The sequence below is a fragment of the Octopus bimaculoides genome, chromosome 5 (assembly GCF_046866305.1).
Source record: "Octopus bimaculoides isolate indiv1 chromosome 5, ASM4686630v1, whole genome shotgun sequence".
NCBI classification, from domain to species: Eukaryota; Metazoa; Mollusca; class Cephalopoda; order Octopoda; family Octopodidae; genus Octopus; species Octopus bimaculoides.
This window is the reverse complement of record NC_142932.1, coordinates 9,215,888-9,238,788: the sequence shown is the minus strand read 5'-3', so window position 1 is coordinate 9,238,788 and position 22,901 is coordinate 9,215,888. Positions and strand designations below refer to the sequence as shown.

General features: G+C 37.3%; 1 protein-coding gene across 1 annotated transcript; it reads left to right on the top strand.

The window, feature by feature from the left end:
• The first annotated feature begins 67 nt into the window (after positions 1-67).
• Positions 68-22,224, top strand: LOC106883668 (matrilin-1). Its single transcript, XM_014934767.3, has 5 exons — positions 68-204; positions 10,721-10,967; positions 14,808-15,001; positions 18,362-18,584; positions 20,019-22,224. Exons 2-5 carry the CDS (start codon positions 10,736-10,738, stop codon positions 20,315-20,317), a joined length of 948 nt encoding a protein of 315 aa, XP_014790253.2. The 5' UTR covers positions 68-204; positions 10,721-10,735; the 3' UTR covers positions 20,318-22,224.
• The last annotated feature ends 677 nt before the right edge of the window (positions 22,225-22,901 follow it).

Genomic DNA, 22,901 nt, shown 5'->3' with positions numbered 1-22,901 from the left:
CGGTGGTGGTGGTGGTGGTGGTGGTGGTGGTGATAGTGGTGGCGGTGGTGGTGGTGGTGGTGGTGGTGGTTGTCGTCGTCTATATTGTTATTGTTCTTGTTATCGCAGCGGCAGGTTTATAATTATTCCGTCTCAGGGAAGAAAGTGATACACTTAATAGCTGTGAGTGATCTGACCAATATCACGAACATACTTAATATTTTGGTAAGCTTGCGGTTCTTTTTCATTTCCATTATTTTCACTTCCTTATTTTTCCTTATTCCGCTGTTAATTTTATTTTTCTCCACAATGATTAAGAAAAAATACTCGAGTCGTTGTCATAAACTTACCGTAAACGGGTTTTATTTTAGACTAACTTACTTGAAGATCTGATGCCTTTTTTTTCTACCTTTTTACTCCCAGATTTGAAAGAAACTCAATTTTCTTTTCTTAAAGTTTATATCATTTCAGTGTCTTACACCTCACTTCACACGTCCTCACGTTGATGTTAAAGGCATTCGTCAATGTTGGCAATATCTTTGCATTTGCTTGTGCTATCTGCACATTTATATGCGATTCCTGGGCAAAACTTATTGTATAAGAATGGGATTTGCCCACGCACACTAGTCTCCCCACTCTGTGCCATTAATGCTTATCACGGGGAAAGACAACTGATGTTTATCCCAGAGAAAGACCGTTGACACAGCTTTGCTCCAGCGTCCTGGCAGATATTGCTGTCAGAATGCAAAGAGCTGAAACAGACGCTGCAAGGTATCTCACCGGACCTTCTAACTGTTCTGCCGGTCCATCGCTCTGAATCGATTCATTTTTATTGATCACACACACACATACACACACACACACACACACACACACACACACACACACTAAAAGGAAAAGTTGACTTGGGTGGTATTTGAACACCGGACGAAGGGAATTGAAACAAATACCAAGGGACATTCTATCCAATTAGCCAACACTGCAACGACTTAATCCATTGTCTCATATTGGTCAGATCCCTTTGATTTTTTATGAATATCAAGACCAAGGTCTTCCACGGTAGAGCGTAGCAATATTTTGGTGGGGGTCTAGATTACTTTAGAACACGGCATAAATAAATAACAAGTGTATAAAGAATATGTAAGTACTAATATTCTTGATTAAGAATATTCTTTATTTCGCTCTCTGTTTCTGTCTGCCTGTCTCTCTGACGATGGTATAGTTGGCTTACGTGGAAATTTTTACTCAAATAGTATTATGATCCACATGCTTAGTTGTTCTAGAAACAGCTGTAAGGGACTTTACGTATTTACTATAACAACTTTGTAATATGTTTAAACTATGTTTAAATTATTGATTGAAGGCTGTAAAGTGATACTACATGTTTTGCTTGTTTATCCACTGTCTCTGACGAGCTGGCAAAATCGTTAGTATGCTGTACAAAATGCTTAGCGGCATTCCGTCCGTCTTCATAAAAATGCAACAAGAACAACAATTGCAATGGTTCTGATTGTAGCACCTCCAATATCATGATTTGCAATAACAACAAAGATAACAGCAACAGCAACAACAAATCTTTTAAGGAGCTTTTACGTAGACGTTCCAGCTCCTAGTTAGAAATAACAGTCAAATTAATCTCACGTCTTTAAATATGGGAAGGGCACATTCGATAACGTCGACGTGTATACTCTTTAAAAAAAAGGCAGAATAGTTACGGTTGGAACGTCTTTGATCATACATAGGTCTGTTCAGTCAGGGCTGATCTGCAGCGAACCTGCTGCTAATCAGTATCATCAACGACAACGACGAAGGACCTTCTATGCTTGAAATGGCTACTCGACTTGTTTTCTTTTTAGTTAAGTATTCCAGGTCCCTTTTCCCAACCTTGTAGTCTCCACCACTACCTGCGTCCCCCACCGGACAAAGTAATGCACTGGGGCACCGACATACGCAACTTACATGTTTGCCGCAAATACATATATAATTTTTAGGCCCTGCTCCCGTGAGACCTCTGGACAAATGCTCCAAAGACGGCATTGAAGTAGTTTTGTGCAATTATCATCGGAAGGAGAAGTGAACAAACCTGAAGAAGTGTTAAATCTCAATGAAATCGGTTGGTTTGATCCTTGTACCAAACTGCTGCAAGCCACCTCATGGGCTTGATTTTACATTGAAACTAAATGCATATGGAAATGAGTATGTATATTTACTTTTCTTTCTCACAGCATATATACTTCACTGTATAATTCTGGGATGTGAAGCGCAGGTTATAGCACAATTTCTACAAATGTCGTGCTCACTATCATTTAGATATAACGATAGCTACATCGAGATGTCTTCGGTAGTGTCATGAAGCATCTCAGTTATTTGTATTTAATATCTGGAATATTTTCTGGTTGTACACTGTATTTATATGTAGTGAAAATTATCCATTGAATAGTTTCTTATTTATAATGTCTTAATGAATAATTACAGATGGGTATTTTATAAATTTGTGTGTGCGTGTGTGTGTGTGTGTGCGCGTGTGTGTGTGTGTGTGCGTGTGTGTGTGTGTGTGTGTGTGTATTCAAATACAAATTAGAAGCAGCTCGAGATATATAAACAAAAGCGAACACACATACACAAGATGTGTCTGCTGTTAGATTGTGGGTCGGTTGCGTTTTCGACGTAAGAGAATACTTTCTCAAGATGCCTGGTGTAGAAAACACCTGAAAGCAAGTCATAGGAAAGCGAGACAATTCGTATAAGGTTCCTTCTCGGACCGACAGACATCGATGTTTCGTCATTGTTGCGACTTTTCAATGTCGCATACCGAACATGGCCCGCTGCAAGTTATATCGTCGGCTATGACAATATGCTAAATGGTTTAGGAACCATCTGCTGGCATGTCCCAGCATTTCATGCCATACATATACTCACATACACATATGCACATACATACATATCCACATACACATGCACACACATATGCACATACACATATATATGTACTTATATTTATACCAGCAGAAATACCTGGCGTTGCCCGGTTTAAAGGGAATAATGAAATTTAATAACGCCATCTAGATTACGCAGGTCTCGACTGCTAGTAGCTAAGATACCAACTTTCTACATTAATAACTCTCCAACCCATTCCAGCATGGAACATAGGCGTTAAGTGAAATGTCAAAAGAAAGTTTTCAAATCATATATGTATATAAAGTAAATACATGTAATTCAAAGACACGTTTTGTGTAGCTTATTTCGTAAAAAAAAAGCAGGTACAGATTATAAACAGTGAAAGGCCGATTTTGGTGATTCATTTGACAGCGGTAGTAGAGAGTCAATCCGATGATAAATTTGACCTTGGTTCTTGAAAGTTTGCATGAATCTTGGCTCAGTTAAATCTCTTGTGGCTCCAAATGATGTCATCTGTTGTGCAGCGTTGTATTGTCTAATTTTGTTTTGGAAGTGCTTGGAATTTTGGTCAGTTGATGGCAACAGTTTCTTCAATGGCTCTGGAGGTTGGGGAATTGCAGGAAGTTTAACTTTTCCATCACTGCAACAGAGTGCAGGTGTCTCTCCAGGCCACTTCCTTGCTTTATAATGTATGCACTTAGTTGTCATTGCACCAATGGAAACTCCAGTGCCATCTGCATAATGAACTACTGGATTATAATTGAAAGCTGCTTCATAGAAGTTGCTTCTCTGAGCTGTTGCAACTGCTCTTCGTTCTACAGTGGAGATCTTATTCCTCGTCAGCTGTGCATACATCTGTTCATCGCTTTGAAATGCTCTGGCTTTTGTAGTGCACAGTCCGTTCGTTTCTTTGTATGCTTCCTTTTCTGCAGCTGTCACTCTTTCCCTGGACAGAGACATTTTTTTGGCTGACCTTAACATTGTAGATAAATTTGACACTTTCCTTCTAGGCATGATTATATATGTATACAGAAATACACGGGCACAGAAGATAGTAAACAATGAAAATAACTGGGCAACGAAAATTATATTTCTTAATACAACGGGCAGAAAGTAAATAAGAAATTATTACGAAAATAAAGAATTGTACTGGTTGAAGTAAAATTAGTCAGTGAACCAAAGAGCCAGTATCGAAGGAATAAAAAAAGCCGTTAACAACAGAAAAACACAACGGTTGCAAAAGTAAATCAGAAATTTTTAGGGAAATTAACTAAGTGAACGGATTTAAGTGAAATTTTTGAAGTTACTTCGGTCAGTAAATTATGAACTTACTTTTATCAGTAATTCCGTAAAAAAGAAACCGTTACAAAAGCAAATAAGAAATTTGTAGGAAAATTTAACGAAGTGTACGGATTGAAGTGTAATTTATGAAGTTACTTTTGTCAGTAAATTAAGTACGAGATTACTTTCTTCACTAATTGCGAACTTCTTTCTGTCACTAATTTGTCGTTGTTTGTAAATAGCGATTGAAAACTTACAGTGAAAACAATAGTGTCTGAAAAATGAAAGTGACAACAATAGAGGGTGAGTGAGATATAGCGAGAGATAGAGAGAGAGAGAGAGAGAGAGAGAGAGCTAGTTAGACAAGTAAGATAGATATAGATAAATAGATAAGATATAGACAGATAGATACTGAGAGATAGATAGATATAGAGATAAAGATGGATAGAAAGATATAGACGTCACTAACGCTAGAAAACCGGAAGTAAATATTTTTTAAAAACTTTCAAAGACGTGAATAAAAAGCAATATTTTTATTTTTGACCAAAGAGAGACAACCAATTTCTGAAAGTTACTTCGCAAAGAGTTACCTCCCTTCTCCATGTAACCCAGGAACGGATAATTTCTGCCCCCAGGGGACCCGTTACTCATTATGTGAAAATTTTTAGGAGTCTAAAACCATCTCTGGAACATAAGTAATGTATGTTCCCAGTTTGGAGAAAATCAGTTGAAAAATACGGCCGTTATAATCTTTTACACACACACACACACACACACACACACACACACACACACACACACACACACACACACACAGAACGGTATTTATAATATAGATAATAACTTTGATAGGTTTCAGCCAGTATAGGCCCAGGCCACGTCTAACTTAACAGCAGTCTATCTATCTATCTATCTATCTATCTATACACACACACACAAACATTAATTTTACTAATTATATCTAATATGGATGTATATTTGTACATTTAAAGCAAATAATTGACGCCGTTGCACAGATTAAGGATGAATATTAAAGTTTATGTTGTTCTTACGTCGCCCCAGGTCACATAACCACTCAGACAAAAACACGAGCAAATTGGCTGAAAGATTCCGAAAGGTTCTACAACTCACTACCTTTGAAGCTCAACCTTCGTCTATTTTATTTTCATGAACTCACTTGACCAAAACACCACGTAGTAGAATCGAACCCAGAATTTCGTAATTGCGAAGCGAACTTCTTAATCATTTGGCCTTGCTTACGCCTGCCTGTAAGAGATAGATTTGTAAAATATTACGTGGCTGTCGAGCGACCGTATGCGCAGGTTCTTTCACTGGCACGTAAAGCATGTGTTCACAGTTGATGAATATTCTTATGAAGAAAACAGGAAGCATTAATCTCGACGAATTGGCAGAGTCGTCAGAGTTAAGGACAAAATACCTTGCGGTACATGTTATGGCTCTCTGAGCTCCAAATTCAAATCCCACCAAATTCAACTTTGTCTTTCGTTCTTTCGGGGGGAGCGGGGTGAAATAAAGTATCAGTTCAGGGCAATAAGATCGGCGGAAATACTTGAGTATCGAACGAGATGTGTTGCTGTATTTGTACCGGTTGTTCTTATTCTGAAGTTATTGAGCGATAAACTTAATCTGCCGCCTGGTTTAACGCAACATGATCCTTGACTACCTTTAGCGGAGTTCTCTCTGTTGCAGGCATTCGAGATAAGTCTCTGGTTTGAAGATAGCTTCCTCAGAGGAGATTAAAAAGTAAAGGGTCATGGGTGCTACGTTTTCCTCTCTAACTAAGCAGTAAAAGAAAATAAAAAGTTTCACTATTCAAGATACTGCAGCTAAGCGATTACATACTACGGGAAATGTGCTTGTACGTTTTATATCCAAGGACTTGGTGGGCTCGCATACACACACACTAGCACACATATCATATATCTACAAAATGGAATTTGAAATTGTGTCAATATGCATGTGTACGTGATCACCATTTTACTTTTCAATATAGTTGTAATCTACACAATCTGAAAGGTACTTGTAGAAAATTTCATATGAAAATATTCGTTTTTCTGAAAGCTATGAGGAAACAAAGTCGGGTGCGCACTTGTGTAGGTAAATCCTTATTTTATCCAGAAGGAAGAAAAACTAAGTTGACCTCGGCGGAATTTGAATTCAGAACGTAAAGGTGACAAAATGCTATTGAGCATTTTGTCCGACGTGGCAATGATTCTACAAACACGCCGACTTAAAAACAGTAGTAGTAGTAGTAGTAGTAGTAGTAGTAGTAGTAGTAGTAGTAGTAGTAGTAGCAACAGCACAAAATACAAAGCACCTCTGATCTCAATAAAACAATACAACCCACGCAGCACGTACTCTACCCACTCAATGCCCAATAAAATAACATCACAAACTGTTACGCAATCGTCACACGATATCATAACATCCAGCACATCAGCAACAATTTGCTCCATTTGTATCCTATTGAAGTTGAATAATACAGAGACGGATTAAGGCCAACTGATGGTCTAAGCGCAACCTACCAATGGTGCACTCTCAAAACTTCTATTGTCTAAGTGACAAGATATTAAGTCATATATAAGTGATGAATGTGAAATAACATAAACTACATACCACTTATGCAGTTTATACACGCGTGTCACACAATTATGTAACACTTCACATGCAACACATACATTATACAAACACTACTTGTCGCATAAGTACATATTCAAAATATAATCACCGCCAAACAAAAATAACTAAAAAAAAAAAAATGGACCACCGCCAATTTCGACGATGAGTATTCAGTTATTCGATGACTTGAACTAACTGATAATTGAAGTAGAGTGCAATTCATTGAGTATTTCACAAACACGTGTTGTTGGCACTCCATCGATTACGACGTCGAAGGTTCCAGTTGATCCGATCAACGGAACAGCCTGCTCGTGAAATTAACGTGCAAGTGGCTGAGCACTCCACAGACACGTGTACCTTTAACGTAGTTCTCAGGGATATTCAGCGTGACACAGTGTGACAAGGCTGACCCTTTGAATTACAGGCACAACAGAAACAGGAAGTAAGAGTGAGAGAAAGTTGTGGTAGAAGTGTACAACAGGGTTTGCCACCATCCCCTGCCGGAGCCTCGTGGAGCTTTAGGTGTTTTCGCTCAATAAACACTCACAACGCCCGGTCAGGGAATCGAAACCGCGATCCTATGACTGCGAGTCCGCTGCCCTAACCACTGGGCCATTGCGCCTCCACACAAACACGTGTACCCTTGACATAATCATCTGATAGAATCAGCATGAAATAGTGCATGACATATACAATCCAGTCAACGGACTTCTCCGCAGTTTCCATCGACCCCGCTGCCACTTACAGTTTTGGGTTGATTTGAAGTATTGATAAAAAGACACATGCTCAAGATGTCACGCTGTGGGATCAAACCAGGGATTTCGATATTGTGAATGGAAAATCTTAATCATTCGACTATATTTATCCGTGATTAACAAAGAAACTCAACATACATTGGACATACTCTAAACAACATTCAAATGAGGCATTAAATGGTGGTTCTCAAACAGTGCACCACAAAGAGGTATATATATATATATATATATATATATATATATATATATATATATATATATATATATATATATATATATAGGAAAGTTGGCTATACATCATTAGATGTATACCTGACTTTCCTATATAAAATTAAGAAATATAACGGAACGCTGAACTCCAGACTATCAACTTAAACAACATTTATTCAGGTGGTAAATATATACATCTTTAGCTCTTGTTTGTTGTTACAGCTTCTGTGTGTGTGAGCATAGTTGTTAGGACGTTGGTATGTAGATGTAAGCGAGCTGTCGAGTGTAAGTCCGAAAGATGGAGAGTGACAGCTAAACACGTCCATGCTCTATTGCTGGCCAGCAAGAAAGAGACTGTCTCCAGAGTTGGAATGAATGTTGGGGACACTGCTTGACACGTCCATGCTCATGGCCGGCCGACCGAGAAAGAGATAGAATAGAAGCGGGAACGCTTGGTTGTTTAATCCCACGCATGCGTGAGACTACGCATGCGCACGGCATTACTACACACACACACACACACATATATATATATATATATATATATATATATATATATATAAAATTCAAATTACGAGGCCGCCTACACTTTTTTTCTGCAAAATAGGGGTATCTTATCCTGTTCACGCTATATTATTAGCATTATCCTGCGTTTGAGAATGTATATATATATAAATTCTCAAATATATATTCATATATATGAATAGTGAAGGAAAATGGGGATAGAAGAAATCCAAGCGAATATCTCAATTAGAACTCCATGCGATGAATCCAGCTAACAAACTGTCCATTGAAATGTATAGTAATCCATATAGTTTAAATATACCAGGTGACAGGTACAAACTGTAAATCCGAGGTTACTCACTAATCGATTGGTTGGTACATCAATCATTGGGTATAGCAGCAATCAGACAAAAAATTAAGAATTATGTTCTTACATAACTTAACTTGCGTTTCGGATGGGTTAAGGAACTTTGTCCACTTCATACAATGGTTTGTATGCATAATCAATCAATCAATCAATCAATCAATCAGTCAATCAATCAATTAAACAATCAATTAATTTATAGAAGAGTTAGCTTTCAATCATTATTTTCAGCACATAAAATTTATGATGTTAAAGTTTTCGAAATCTGCTACACACAAAACTAGTGGAAATAGTTTTATATATAACAGACATCTCAGACTACTTTCTCTGATTTATCATGTCCTCGCTAAATTCACAGTCGTGGGAGGTCGAGACATCATCAAGTGCTGGAGTATGTTAGTATGTAAGAATATAGCCTTGGGAAGATAAATACTGTTTAAACGCTTTATTTGCTGACTAGTCTGTGGTAGAGATGTGCGTAAAGTAAGTATAAAAATAGGAGAGGGTTCGAAGGAATGTCAACATAGCTTCAAATTTTGGTACAAGGATCTTTTTTAAAACGGGGGCCACATTTTTCATTAACGAAACACTTTGAAACTTGGAACACTGGTAGAATGTGTCATATAAAACATCTTTTTCTCTTAGTCTTCTTTAAAAAAAAAAGAAATCCCTAAGTTATTCCATGTTAAAGTTGTCGTATTTCTGTAATTTCAACCAATCACTGACGTCCATTCAGTCGATATACATTAAGTGCCGACTACATAAACAAACGATTCTGAAACAATTCTATCGGTGATATGGTTAGGGTTAGGGTTAGGGTCAGGGTAAAACAGCAAATTTAAAAAGAAAAAAGCAAATAAAACGAAGAAAAAAAAAAGAAAATGAAAAAAGCAAATTTAAAATGAAAAAAGCAAATAAAACGAAGCTATGGCTTAATCAGCCAAAGGAGTAAATATAAACAACTGAATACTTGTCAGTGATTGGTTGAAATTATCGAAATAAGACAATTTTTTTACATGAAATAAATTCGAATACAAAAATATTTTTCTGTTCTATAACACAAAATAGATAAGTATACGAAGTTTGAAAGTCTTACTACGTAAAACATTAATGAAAAATGTGGCCCCCGTTTTAAAAAAGATCCCTATGAACTCCAAAAGGATGAAAGACAAAGTGGACCTCGGCGGAATTTGAACTTAGAATGTAAAGACGGACGAAATGCCGCTGAGCATTTTGTCCGGGTGCTACCGATTCTGCCAGCTGGCCGTCTTAGAGTGCAAAGTAAATATTGTGTGGAAAATATGTAATAATTCGACCTTATTTCTTTCGAGAAATACCAGGTTTACTACGGTTAAAGTGAATTCATTTAATGAAGATTAATCTGGATTACGTTAGGTGTAATAATAAAGGATTAGATTAAGAATGAAAAATTAATTAGAAAACGTCACTTAGTTTATTACATAGTAGATGAATTAAGAAGGAAGAGGAAGAACCACTAATAATATAAATTAGGTTTTGATTTTATTTATTTATACCAAAGTAAGTTAATTGTATGAGGTTTTTATGTGAAAAGAATGTTTTGCTAAATAAATTAGTACTGTGTATTAATAGTTGTTAATTAGGGTTGAATTTACAATTGATTAATTCAAACGCTTCTACCAAGTACTAATCACCGCCCCCCGTATAATGAAGAGCACTACCTATAATAGGCTACGAAACAGAATAGTCTATATTCTTCCATTTGAAGCCCAGACGAATTTGCCCAACGGCATGCAGTTTTCTTTACTTTTTTCTTTTCTTTCTCTTTTGTTACAAATAAAGAAATCGACAACGATTGGTGCAGTGAAGCCAAAAGAAACCAATAAACGAGCCTCTAAGTAGCTATCGCTTGATTTACATACTGAGTACAAATTGCACCAAGGTCGACTTTTTCTTTCATCACTTCAAGATCCATAAAATAAGTACCGGTCGAACACTGGGGTCGCTGTAATCGACTAATTTCTTCTACCAAAATTTCAGGCCTTGTGCCTGTTGTAGAAAGAATTATAATACTCTATGTCTTCATTCTCCCTTCTACCCATTATCACAGGTTCATCGCCTGACTATGAAAAAGAAGAGAATGATGCTATGTAACGCTATGGTGCTTATTTTGTTCCACATAAGCGCGACGGAGGCCTTGTTTTTCAGAACGGGGCCAGTTAACTGCATAGTCACCGAATGGAGCGAGTGGAGTAAACCTCTCAGTTTTGGACTGGTGGAACGACATCGCAAAATACTTCGTCCGGCAGAGAACGGCGGAAAACCCTGTCCACCAACTTCAGAGAAACTGACAGTCAGTAAGTTATTATATTTTGATTTATTTTATTTGGTAATTTTTTTTTCGGTGTAGTTATATAAGGCATACTTGCACATGTGTGAAGGCGCGTGGCTTAGTGTTTAGGGGTAATTGGCTCAAGATTGTAAGATCGTGAGTTCAATTCCCGGCGGCGCGTTGTGTTCTTAAGCAAGTCATTTTATTTCACGTTGCTCCAATTCGCTCAGCTGGCAAAGTTGAGTAGTACCGGTAATTCAAACGGTCGACCTTATCACATTCTATGTCACGCTGAATCTCCCTGACAGCTGCATAAAGGGTACGCGTGTCTGTGGAATGCTCAGCCACTTGCATGTTAATTTCACGAGCAGGCTGTTCCGTTGATCAGATCACTTGGAACCTTTGTCGTCGTAACCGACGGAGTGCCACTTATACACATGTGCCTCCACCGTGACTTCCCGAAAAATGAATACATTTTAATGGAATTTTCTGCAAATACCGTTCAGGTGGTGTAGATTCCCATCGGAATTTGTTGTGAAAAAATTTTTCGGAGTTGGAAGATTAGTTTCGAATAATTCACACCAGTCGACTTTGTTTCCTAATAACTTTTAGAAATATAAGTTTCATTATGTGATATGTGTCAGTATAAATGTGTGTGTGTCCACCAATTTTTTTCTTTCTCACATTAAATTCGTAATTTACACTATCTGAAAAGTATTTGCAAAAAGTTTCAATAAAAAACATTCCTTTTTCTGAAAGTTATAAGGAAACAAAGTCGAAGCGTATGAAAATCCGAAATTATTCCACACCACGAAAAAATTTTCAAAACACATTCCGATATAATCGGAATCGGCACCATCTGACAGGTATTTGGAGATAATTTTATTAAAAAAATATCTATTTTTCTGAAAGTTATGAAGAAGCAAAGCCATGGAGGGTGGGGTACACTTATGTAGATATGCCTTATATAAAATGACTGACAAAAAATGCAACTGAAAAGCAGCTGAATTTTCCGCCAAGTTCTGGATAATTAGTTTGTAAAATTATTTTATGAAAATCCAGACACTGACAAAAAAAAAATTATTACACGGTGTATTAGTAGCAAATTCAACAGATGAATATCAGAAAAGAATGCAGCTCCGATAACGGACGAAGTCAACATCTATTACAAAGTTGCAAAAGCAACGAAAATTTTGAAAGGAAAATATATATATATATATATTATAAATAATAAATGAATGGAAATCAAACCGGTGAGTGTGTTAAATAATAGGGCATTAAGACAGTATGACTCTGCCCAGACACAACAAAAAATGTCAGAGATATATTGTTTTTGTAAATACAGCGCTTGATGAATTCTAGATCCATTGGGAATAGACCGTTAGAAGTGCCGTGCAGCGCTGGATATTTGTTTTTCACGCTACTACATGTCCCTTATATGGTGTTTGTGTGCAACGTTTTACCATTTCAGTTTTATTTTATTGCTGATTTTTATTTTAAGATTAATATTTTCGACAGAAAAATACATTTCTCATTTTCATTTTATTTCCGAGACTGAGTGAATGAATGAGAGAGAGAGGGGAAAGAGAGAGAAAGAGAAGGGGGAGAAAGAGAGAGAGAGAGAGAGAGATGTTCCGGTGAATAAAAATTAGTTTTGTGATTAAAGCGCGTACTTGAATCTTCAATAATAGCTGATTTTTGAAAACCTCATTTTCATAAGAATATATAAAAATTGGAATTCATAAGAATGTTCGAGACATTGTAGGTTTTAATAATGCTTTCTTTTAGAAAGATTTGCATAATTTCAACAAATTGATAAGCTGCTTTTTTCCATTTACAGTATAGATTTCACTGTCACCCATTTTATACATTTTTTTTGTTCTGCGTCTCAGTATATATAACACCTTATTAAATCGAGCGGAAGATGGAAACTTCCACGTGCTAGCAATCGCTGCCAAATATCCCTCAATTCACAACCCTACTCTCTTAAGGATATATTTGGTAATATAGTTTAGGCCACACTATTGTTAAAAATATAGAAAACGGTAAGTCATGGTTGACTTGAATGTCCTTGTGCATAAATTTGTTCAGTAAAGGTCGGTGTAGGGCTGAAGAACAGCAACTTGGTATTTAAAGAGTAACGGAGGGATCTTGTTCAAAACGGGGGCACCAGTATTTTCTTAACGAAACACTTTGAAACTTGGGACACTGGTAGAATGTGTCATATAAAACATCTTTTTAACATTAATGAAAACTGGTGCCCCCGTTTTGAACAACATCCTAACGGAGTCTCTACGTGGCCGCTCGACCTGCTAAAAAAGACAGGCAAATATTTCTAAAATCATACCTACAACCTTTACAGAAAGTAAAGGCTTGTGAGATGGTGATGATGAAGTCCGAGATAAATTGTCTAAAAGACGTGATGGTCATCACTGAAACGCTATTTTTCGTAAGTCAGCTTGATTAGATCTTACCATGGGTGTTTACATCAACTGAGAACTAAATTTGGTGGACATTGGAATTAGACACTGAGGGGAAAATGGCTGTAACTTTTTTTTTTTTTTAAGTTAGGCTATTTTCGTTTTTATGATGTGTTCTATATGTCCCGGTCATGCGATTCCCCCTAAAAAAAAGTTTTTTTAGGGGGAATCGCATGACCGGGACCGAAAACGAAAATCGCCTAACTTAAAAAATAAAAAAGTTACAGCCATTTTCCCTCAGTGTCTAATTCCAATGTCCACCCTAAATTTTGTTGTTTTGTGATTTATTTGGTGTCAGTCATCGGAAAGGAGGGAGAGAGTATGTTGTTGTTGGTGGTGGTAGTGGTGGTTATGGTAGTGACAATAGTGCTGATGGTGGTGGCAGTACTGATTTTAGTGGTGGTGGTGGTAGTCGTAATGGGAGCTATAGTGACAGCAGCGATAGTAGTGATGGTGGTTGTCATGGTAGTAGTAGAGCTGGTTGGCAGCGCCCATGCCTCTATATGTATATTCTGAACGGACTTTTTAAAGAAAATTTACTCACCAGTAATGATACAGTTTCTTTATAACAATTCTCTTCTTGCATGACCATAAGATATGATTTGGATGTAATTTGTTTTCAGATCTAATAATACATATATACTGAGGAGAAATAAAGGTTAAGTCATGTTGAGGTCCAATTGTGTTTAGAAATAGTTAGTCTAAAGCAGAAGTAGAGAACCCTTTTAAGTTGTAAATCCATATTGAAGTTAACTGCCGCTGACAAGGCTGCGTTCTCTAAGCAATTTTATATAGCTAAACCTACATAAATGCCTGCTTGTCTGTCTGCCTGCCTGCCTGCCTGTCTGTATGTCTGTCTGTCTGTCTGTCTGTATGTATGTATGTATGTATGTATGTACAAGTCAAATACAGTTCTGGGCTGTGTTAAGGTGGCATTCCTCAGGAAAATGGTCAAACGCACATTTTAAAATGGACTACATCTGCGGAGCTGGCAGAATCGTTAGCACACCGGGCAAAATACCTTTCGGCATTTCGTCCGTCTTTATGTTCTGAGTTCAATTTCTTCTGAGGTCCACTTTGCCTTTCATCCTTTCGGGGTCGATAAAATAAGTATCAGTTGATTACTGGGGTTGATGTAATCGACTTACCCCTCCTCCGAAATTGCTGGCGTTGTGACAAAATTTGAAACAAATTTTTGATGTTACCATCTTGTATGCATGCCTGTATGTATGTATGTATGTATGTATGTATGTGCAAAGCAATTCACGAAGGAAAATATAATAAACAAGCATGTATAAATGCTCACATAAACACTCACACGCACTCAAATACACCCATCAACAAAATCCCAACAACGACTTTGTATTGATGTGTTGTTTTTACAGGGGAACATCCGACAGTCAACCAAACAGCTGAACATTTTGCTCGGAAATTTGTAACGAATCGCCGTCGCATGTCCTATTCGACCTACGTGGAGTCAATAGAAAGAATCTTACCTCGAGATCTACTAATCATCATGGACTCTTCAGGAAGTGTCTCCCCAGCAGAATTTCAACAGAGCAAGCAAGCTATGGCAGAAGTAATATCTACTATTTATTTATTTATTTATTTATTTACTTATTTATTTATTTATTTTATTTATTTATCAGAATTGAAGAGTAACTTAGGAAGTATATTTCTACTATTTCAGATAATAACGGGAATTATGGTGTATATATATATATATATATATATATATATATATATATATATATATATATATATATATATATATATATATCTGTTGTTGTACTTGGGGATGGTCATATTGCCAGTTTAGCCAATAAAAACACACGCACTGTATATTTGGTGTTAATTTGCTTCAGCTTTATATTGCATTATATTACATTAATCCTATTTCGGCCAGAGTTCTTTCGTCACACTTCTGTGACCTCATCAGTGGTCCTTTGCCTTCTTTTTTCTTATGTGTGTCTCACCTTGCTAACTATCAGCCATTTTGGCTAAACTGGCAATATGACCATCCCAAGTACAACAACATCTGTTTCAACACACGATTTCACATAAGAAATCTTGCAAAACAAATATATAAACGGAATATATATATATCTTTAACCTTTTACCTGTTTCAGTCATTGGACTGCGACCATGCTGGAGCACTGCCATGAAGGGTCTTGGTCGAACGAATCTACCCCAGTATTTGTTATTTTCTAAAGCCTGGTACTTATCCTATAGGTTTATTTTGCCAAACCGTTAGTGGTCAGCAAACGAACCGACACCGGCTGTCAAGCGATAGTGAGGACATACACAAAGACACACTCTTACACACGCATGCACACGCACACACTCATGTATGACAGTTTTCTTTCGGCTTCCATCTATCAAATCCATTCACAAGGCCATGGTCGGCTCGGGACTATAGTACAAGACACTTGCCCAAAGTGCCACGCAGTGGGACTGAACCAGGAAACACGTGGCTGGGAAGCAGACTCATCAAACTGCTACACCTGCGCCTTTATAATCTCACTTTTTATCAATTTTTTTGGTGCTTATACAAATTGATGAAATGAATTCTAATCTTCAAAAGAAAAATATTCTTTATCTTAGAACAGAATTAAATAAAAGAAATTTTTTAAAAATCAAGTTCTTGTTAGGTCTTATTATACTAAATTGCTCAACAACTCCGATAATTATTTTGTCATTTACTCCCTTTCTCTACCTCCACCTTTTTCTTCCTCTCCTCCTCTTCCTCCCCACTCCTCCCCTCCTCCCTCTATGATTCTTTCAGTAAATTTTCAGATTAACACCCGCACGATTTTCACTAGGGTGTTAGGGTATTAGGGTTTTATGGTCAGGATTAGTGTTTTCACTGTTAGTTTTAGGGTTAAAGTTAGGGTTGGGGTTTTAGGGTTAGGGAATTCCGTCCCTAACTCTAACCCTAACACTAAAACCCGAGTGAAAATCGTGCGGGTGTTAATCTGAAAATTTACCATTCTTTCTCACTACGTTTATAGTGTTCTTTTATTCATTGCCCGCCACTAAGTCTCGTATGTGCGATCATCCTGCACCTCTTATGTTAATTCTCCCTGTATCCCTTTTTTGGCTTTTTCTTCCCCTCTCTCAATACGTTGTAAATCGTGACTGCAGAAATCATCAAACCAGCATCTATATCAGCCATTATTATATAGAATTTTTTATATTTATTTTCCCGTTTATGGTGTAGATCTATATTTCATCTAATTACTCAGCTACGCATTCTAACATAACACTATTTTTTAACCGGCGGCGTTGCCCAAAACCTACAAACACAACTTACACACGCGCGCGTGTGTCTTGACTGTGATAATGTATAGCATATTTCTTGAATGATTTTGATGTAAAAGAAGAAGGCGAGTTCCTGATAGCATGTTTTATGATTAGTTGACCGATCCTTAGATCAGACACATCCATCTTCTTCACCGGTTGATAGCAAAGAATGTTTTGGTGCTATATAAAGTAGTCAGCAATTCAACTATTACCGTAGTGGTTAGTTTAATTTGCATGTTTGTACTTTAGGTGGTTTGTCATTAAGTGATGCTTAGCGGTATTTCGTCTGTCTTTACGTTGTGAGTTCAAATTCCGCCGAGGTCGACTTTGCCTTTCATCCTTTCGTGGTCGATAAATTAAGTACCAGTTGCGTACTGGAGTCGATCGAATCGACTGACCCCCTCCCCACAAAATTCGGGCCTTGTGCCTAGAGTAGAAAAGGATGTATATTTTATGCACAATACGGCGAGAATCAAAAGTACTAAAATGTATAATGCAATCCATGTAGCTATAATGGATTATCTATCTGTCTGTCTGTCTGTTTGCCGAATGGTTGAGCACTTTTGTTACTCCGTTTGGATGAATTAAAATATGCGTGGTTGCCCTGGCTATACTTCTCCTTCTTTTTATAGTTTCCTCTCATCTCACCTTCTCCATTTTATTTTTCCTTTCTCCTTTCTTTCTTTCTTTCTTTCTTTGGATCTTTTCTTGTTTGACTGCCACTTTTCAGTTTCTTCAATTTCTCTTCCAATTGATTTCATATTAGGTGTAATGATGTAGCTTTGTATACTAATCATAGGCATGAAATTCATTTTCACCATAAATCAATAAATAAAGAGTTAATAGCTTTAAAGTTTGCAAAATTTGGGTAATTTTAGCCAATGGTAAGCTACAGACACATTCATGCCTGTTTCCATAGTAACAAGCCAAGCTGTTACGAAACAGAAAAGATCCCTTTTTCTTTCTCTCCACCACTCTCTCGTCTTGTTTCTCTTCTGTCTTTTCTTTGTTGGCAGATGTATTGTCATACCAAATTGTCGGTCCAATAGTTGTCTAACATGAAGTCGAGTATTAGTAAATGGATGCATAACCCCGCCTCCCAAAACACAAGACGGATTGGAAGAGCGACGGAGAAATAATTTGCAGTATCCCATCGACGTCAGCTTTGCCTTTTATCGATAAAATTAAAATACGACTTGAATTAATTTAACTGACTAATACTTCCTGCAAATTTCAGGCCTTGCACATACACGGGTGGGCAAAATTAGGTACACAGTTGCTTAAGAGGGTGGAATGTTATTTTCATTTCTCCTTTTCTTTTAAACCTTAGTGATTTATAAGTCGACTAAGGGATCTGCGAGAGATGCCTAATTCATTAGAAGCCCTCTTTTTTTTTAATCCTTATCCTAATAAAGAAATGAAAAGAACCTTCCGCTCATTAAGCAACTATATACCTACAACCCTGTACGTTAAAAGAAATTATAACAAAATAGTTCTAAAATGAAAAGTGAATGTATTGTATTAATGGCTATATGTGTGTGTGTGTGTGTGTGTGTGTGTGTGTGTGTGTGTGTGTAAATATATAAATGGTTCTCTTTCTTTTCTTTTTTTCTGCTGCTTTTGACCTACTGTAAAGGTGATTAAAATTATATGTGGAGACGTTGGCCAGTCGTTTCAAGACAATCGCATTGCTGCTATGCATTATTCCGATTTCGTTTACGAGGATTTCCCTTTCAACAAAAGTTATCTGGAGGAAGAAGTTGCTTACAACATACGACAGATACCAAAACACAGTGGCTCTACCTGCACTGGAGATGCATTTAATTACGCAAGGGTCGTTATGCTGAAACCCGAGAAAGGTAGTATGGATTTATTTTTGGTTTGGCAGAAGAAAAGATTTGGTATTTAACAAAAAAAACGGGATGGGAACGAGAAAGAAAATTTGTGACATTCTCCCAAGTGAAGTAAAATGCCTTCAGTTAAAAACGAAGCCATATCATGGACTTTGAAGTGGGCGGGTAGAGAAAAAAAGAATGTCCCTTGTTCTAAGATACTTGGCAAAGGTAATATTACACTGAAACATTCGTTACATTCTGAGTTCAAATTCCATCGAAGTCAACTTTGAGTTTTATCATTCTGGGAGTTCATAAAATAAGGTCCTAGTGAAGTATTGGGATCGACATAATCAAGTGTTCCCCACCAAATTATTGGCCTTGTACCCATGTAAATAGTTAATATATTGGTATAAGGCCATATATTTATAGAGGAGGAGAAACCGATTGAATCTGTCTCCCTGTTTATTAATTTAGTATTTAGAAATGTTAAAATTAACTTTCAGCGGATTTCAGTTGTAAAAGAACAAAATTAAAAATACTGTAAGGTATTTCGTCTGACAAAATGTATAAATCAAAAGCATGACTGCCACAACTTCCTATTTCGCTTTCCCTAATGATCTCAAACTACATATCTATATAATAGACATACAATTAATACATATAGAATTATGAGTTGGCACTCCGTCGCTTACGACCTCGAGGGTTCCAGTTGATCCAATCAACGGAACAGCCTGCTTGTGAAATTAACGTGCAAGTGGCTGAGCACTCCACAGACACGTGTACCTTTAACGTAGTTCTCAGGGATATTCAGCATGACAGTGTGACAAGGCTGACACTTTGAATTACAGGCACAACAGAAACAGGAAGTAAGAGTGAGAGAAAGCTGTGGTGAAAGAGTACAGCAGGGTTCGCAACCATCTCCTGCCGGAGCCTCGTGGAACTTTAGGTGTTTTCGCTCAATAAACACTCACAACGCCCGGTCTGGGAATCGAAACCGCGATCCTATGACCGCGAGTCCGCTGCCCTAACCTCTGGGCCATTGCGCCTCCACATATAGAATTATATGTAGGATTATTAGCTAATTGTATTTATCTTCGTGAACCCTATTTATTCCTTGTTTTATGGCATTAAATGATTGAGAAACAGTCAACAATCGCAGGTTATATTTCTAACAGGAAGAATTAAACTCAGAACTGCAAAGCAGATAAATTTTACTGTAGAGCAGTAGCGAGCTCTTGTTTCTTCTCACTGATTTATCTACTCCTACTGTAAAGACCTTTGTAGATTTGAATTAACTAGCTGCTTATCTAAATGTTACAGCTGCACTTGAAATACTGATCTCTTCTTCTCATCCTATTCCTCAGTCCTTTTTTCAATTATTATTAAATTCTTCCTAAATTTCGTCCGCTTATCAGCCTCTTTCACTGTTTTTTTTTTTAATCCAATTAAATCACACAGGTATGCGACCTGATTCCCAGTCCATCAAGGATGTCCTGATACTAACTGATGGTAATTCGAATTGTGGATCTAAAGTAAAGATTGCTGCAGACCGACTGAAGCAGGTGGCCAATGTTTATGCTCTGGCGATTGGTATGTGGCAGAAACAGAGAAGCGAAATAAAATCTTATGCTTCAAGCCCAGCAGAAGACCATTTATTTTCATTGAAATACTTCAGTGATCTTCCAGACTTTATGGAAGGTGTCCGTACTTACAGTCAACAAGTTTATTGCGTTCCATTCTTTGGACAGATGGTGTAACAGTAATGGTAGGAAGAGAGGCGATTCTAGTAGTAACGGTAATAGTGGCAACAGCAGCTATAGAAGCATCAGCATCAGCAATATTAGTATTAGTATTAGTAACATGACCAGCTTACATAACATGGATCTTGTTCAAAACGGGGGCACCAGTATTTTCTTAACGAAACACTTATGGATCTTGTTCAAAACGGGGGCACCAGTATTTTCTTAACGAAACACTTATGGATCTTGTTCAAAACGGGGGTACCAGTATTTTCTTAACGAAACACTTTGAAACTTGGGACACTGGTACAATGTGTCATATAAAACATCTTTTTCTCTTAGTCTTCTTAACAAAAAAACGTACATCGCAAGTTATTTCATGTTAAAGTTGTCGTATTTCTGTAATTTCAACCAATGACTGACGTCCATTCAGCCGAATAACAGTAAGTGCTGACTACGTAAACAAACGATTGTCAAACGATTTTGGCGGTGATAAAATTATTATTTCCTTGTCAAAAAATGGCTGAAGCATATAGGGTTAGGTAAAACGAACACACGTGTGTTGCCTCTGCAAAATGTCAGAAGTAATGGAGATTAAATACGCTTTACACCGCTTAGGAGTAACTGTAAACAGCTGAATACTTGTCAGTGAATGGTTGAAATTATCGAAATAAGACAATTTTTTACATGAAATAAATCCGAATACAAAAATTTTTTTCTATTCTATAACACAAAATAGATAAGTATACGAAGTTTGAAAGTCTTTCGGTACCAAAAACACTACATAAAACATTAATGAAAACTGGTGCCCCCGTTTTGAACAAGATCCCATAACATCAAGTTTCTCTAGCATATGTAAAATATAGAAGAGAGAACTGCACTAAAGCACACACACACACACACACACACACACACTCACACACTCACACTCACACTCACACACACACACACACACACACACACACACACACACACGCGTGCGTGCGCAACATCGTGAATTTAGGCTGGTCAAGCAGCTTGTTACTCTGGAGTTTCTCTGACTTGTGGCTGGTTCATCAGGCAGGAAAAGTAGACAGTAGGTAGACATCTCGCTATAATGACGGCGATTTACACTCACACACACACACGTATATATATATATATATATATATATATATATATATATATACATGTGTGTGCACGCGCAAGCTATGTATGCCTATATACATATTAATACAAGGAAGGCAGAGTTGTAGACACGGCAAGTTACGTCCCTTGCTGTCCTGTGTCCGACTCCCATCAAGATCGACTTTTTCTTCCCTCCTGAATCGATGCAATTTCCCTCGAAATATTTTGTTTTGCTTCCATATTATACATTTATGTGCATTCTAATATAAGGTGAACAGAGGAGTAGAAACCCTAGAGATCTGAACTGAATGGCTTGTAATGTTTATATGCGTCTGCTTTACTATCGAATTTGAAACCGTTATGAAAATTTTTTTTCATTATTTAAGGACTGGTAAAATAAGTATCTGTAACGTATTGAAATAGATTCAGTTAGGTTTATATTTTAGCTGCCAATGTGTATCCTTGTGCAAAGCTGGAAATAAATAATGCCTGGTTTACATTTAAAAAGACTTACATACCAGAGATTGATAAAAACGAAAATAAATTGATATCTAATACGGATTATAAAACGCCTAGGAAATTTCACGAACACACACGCACGCGTCTCGGCAGTAACTATGAACATTTTCTTTTCACAAAAGCATTCCTTATATCTAAACAGAAAATAAGAAAGAAAGTGAAAAAAAAAAAGGTTGCTTGTAGACCGACTGAAAAAGGTGATCAATGTAATTATTTTTGTGTGGCTGAAGCCGCACAGTGAGATGAAAAACCTATAAAACCTATTATTGAATATTAAATAAACCAGAATAAATATATTGCTTTCAGCTGTTTTATTATTTATTGTAAAATTCCATGTATAATATGCACTTTTTATTTCACCCTATTCAAAATTAAAATTGTGGGTGCGCTGGTTGCTTAGAATACATTTTAGATTGAAGAGCTTTTCTCATTAGTATTTTCAAGAAAAACAAATGGATCTTGTTCAAAACGGGGGCACCAGTATTTTCTTAACGAAACACTTTGAAACTTGGGACACTGGTAGAATGTGTCATATAAAACATCTTTTTCTCTTCCCAGCTGTGACAGCAGATGTTCAACATAAACCCGGATCTCAGAGATTTGGGGGCATTGCAAACTTGCGTGCAGAACGGTTTCCCTGTCCTGCTCGCATCTTGGGCACATGGGTGCACAACGGGCACCTTGAATTGCGAGTTTATCGCGAACTGGTAAGGCTCTTCGGTAAAACTGCCAGACCAGGGATCCTTGGAAGTTATCCAAGGGTCTTGGCCCGAATGTCCTTCGGAACAAACTGGCTAGTTGATCCTCATCGTAGCCAAGAATCTCCCCGAGGACGTCATCACACTGACCCTCTACCAACCCTCTATAGAAAGACGAGGTGGAACCCCCGCCGCTGGCGTTGCCCGTGAGACAGAGAAGCTTGAGTGCCTCACGACACTCCGCTTGTCAATCACCAAACTTTGGTCTACACTTGATT

Excerpts from the sequence above, each read along its gene's own strand:
- LOC106883668 (XM_014934767.3), top strand. The coding sequence starts at position 10,736 with ATGAAAAAGAAGAGAATGATGCTATGTAACGCTATGGTGCTTATTTTG. Across the intron at positions 15,002-18,361 it reads GCAAGCAAGCTATGGCAGAA|GTGATTAAAATTATATGTGG; the intron begins GTAATATCTACT and ends CCTACTGTAAAG. Across the intron at positions 18,585-20,018 it reads TATGCTGAAACCCGAGAAAG|GTATGCGACCTGATTCCCAG; the intron begins GTAGTATGGATT and ends TAAATCACACAG.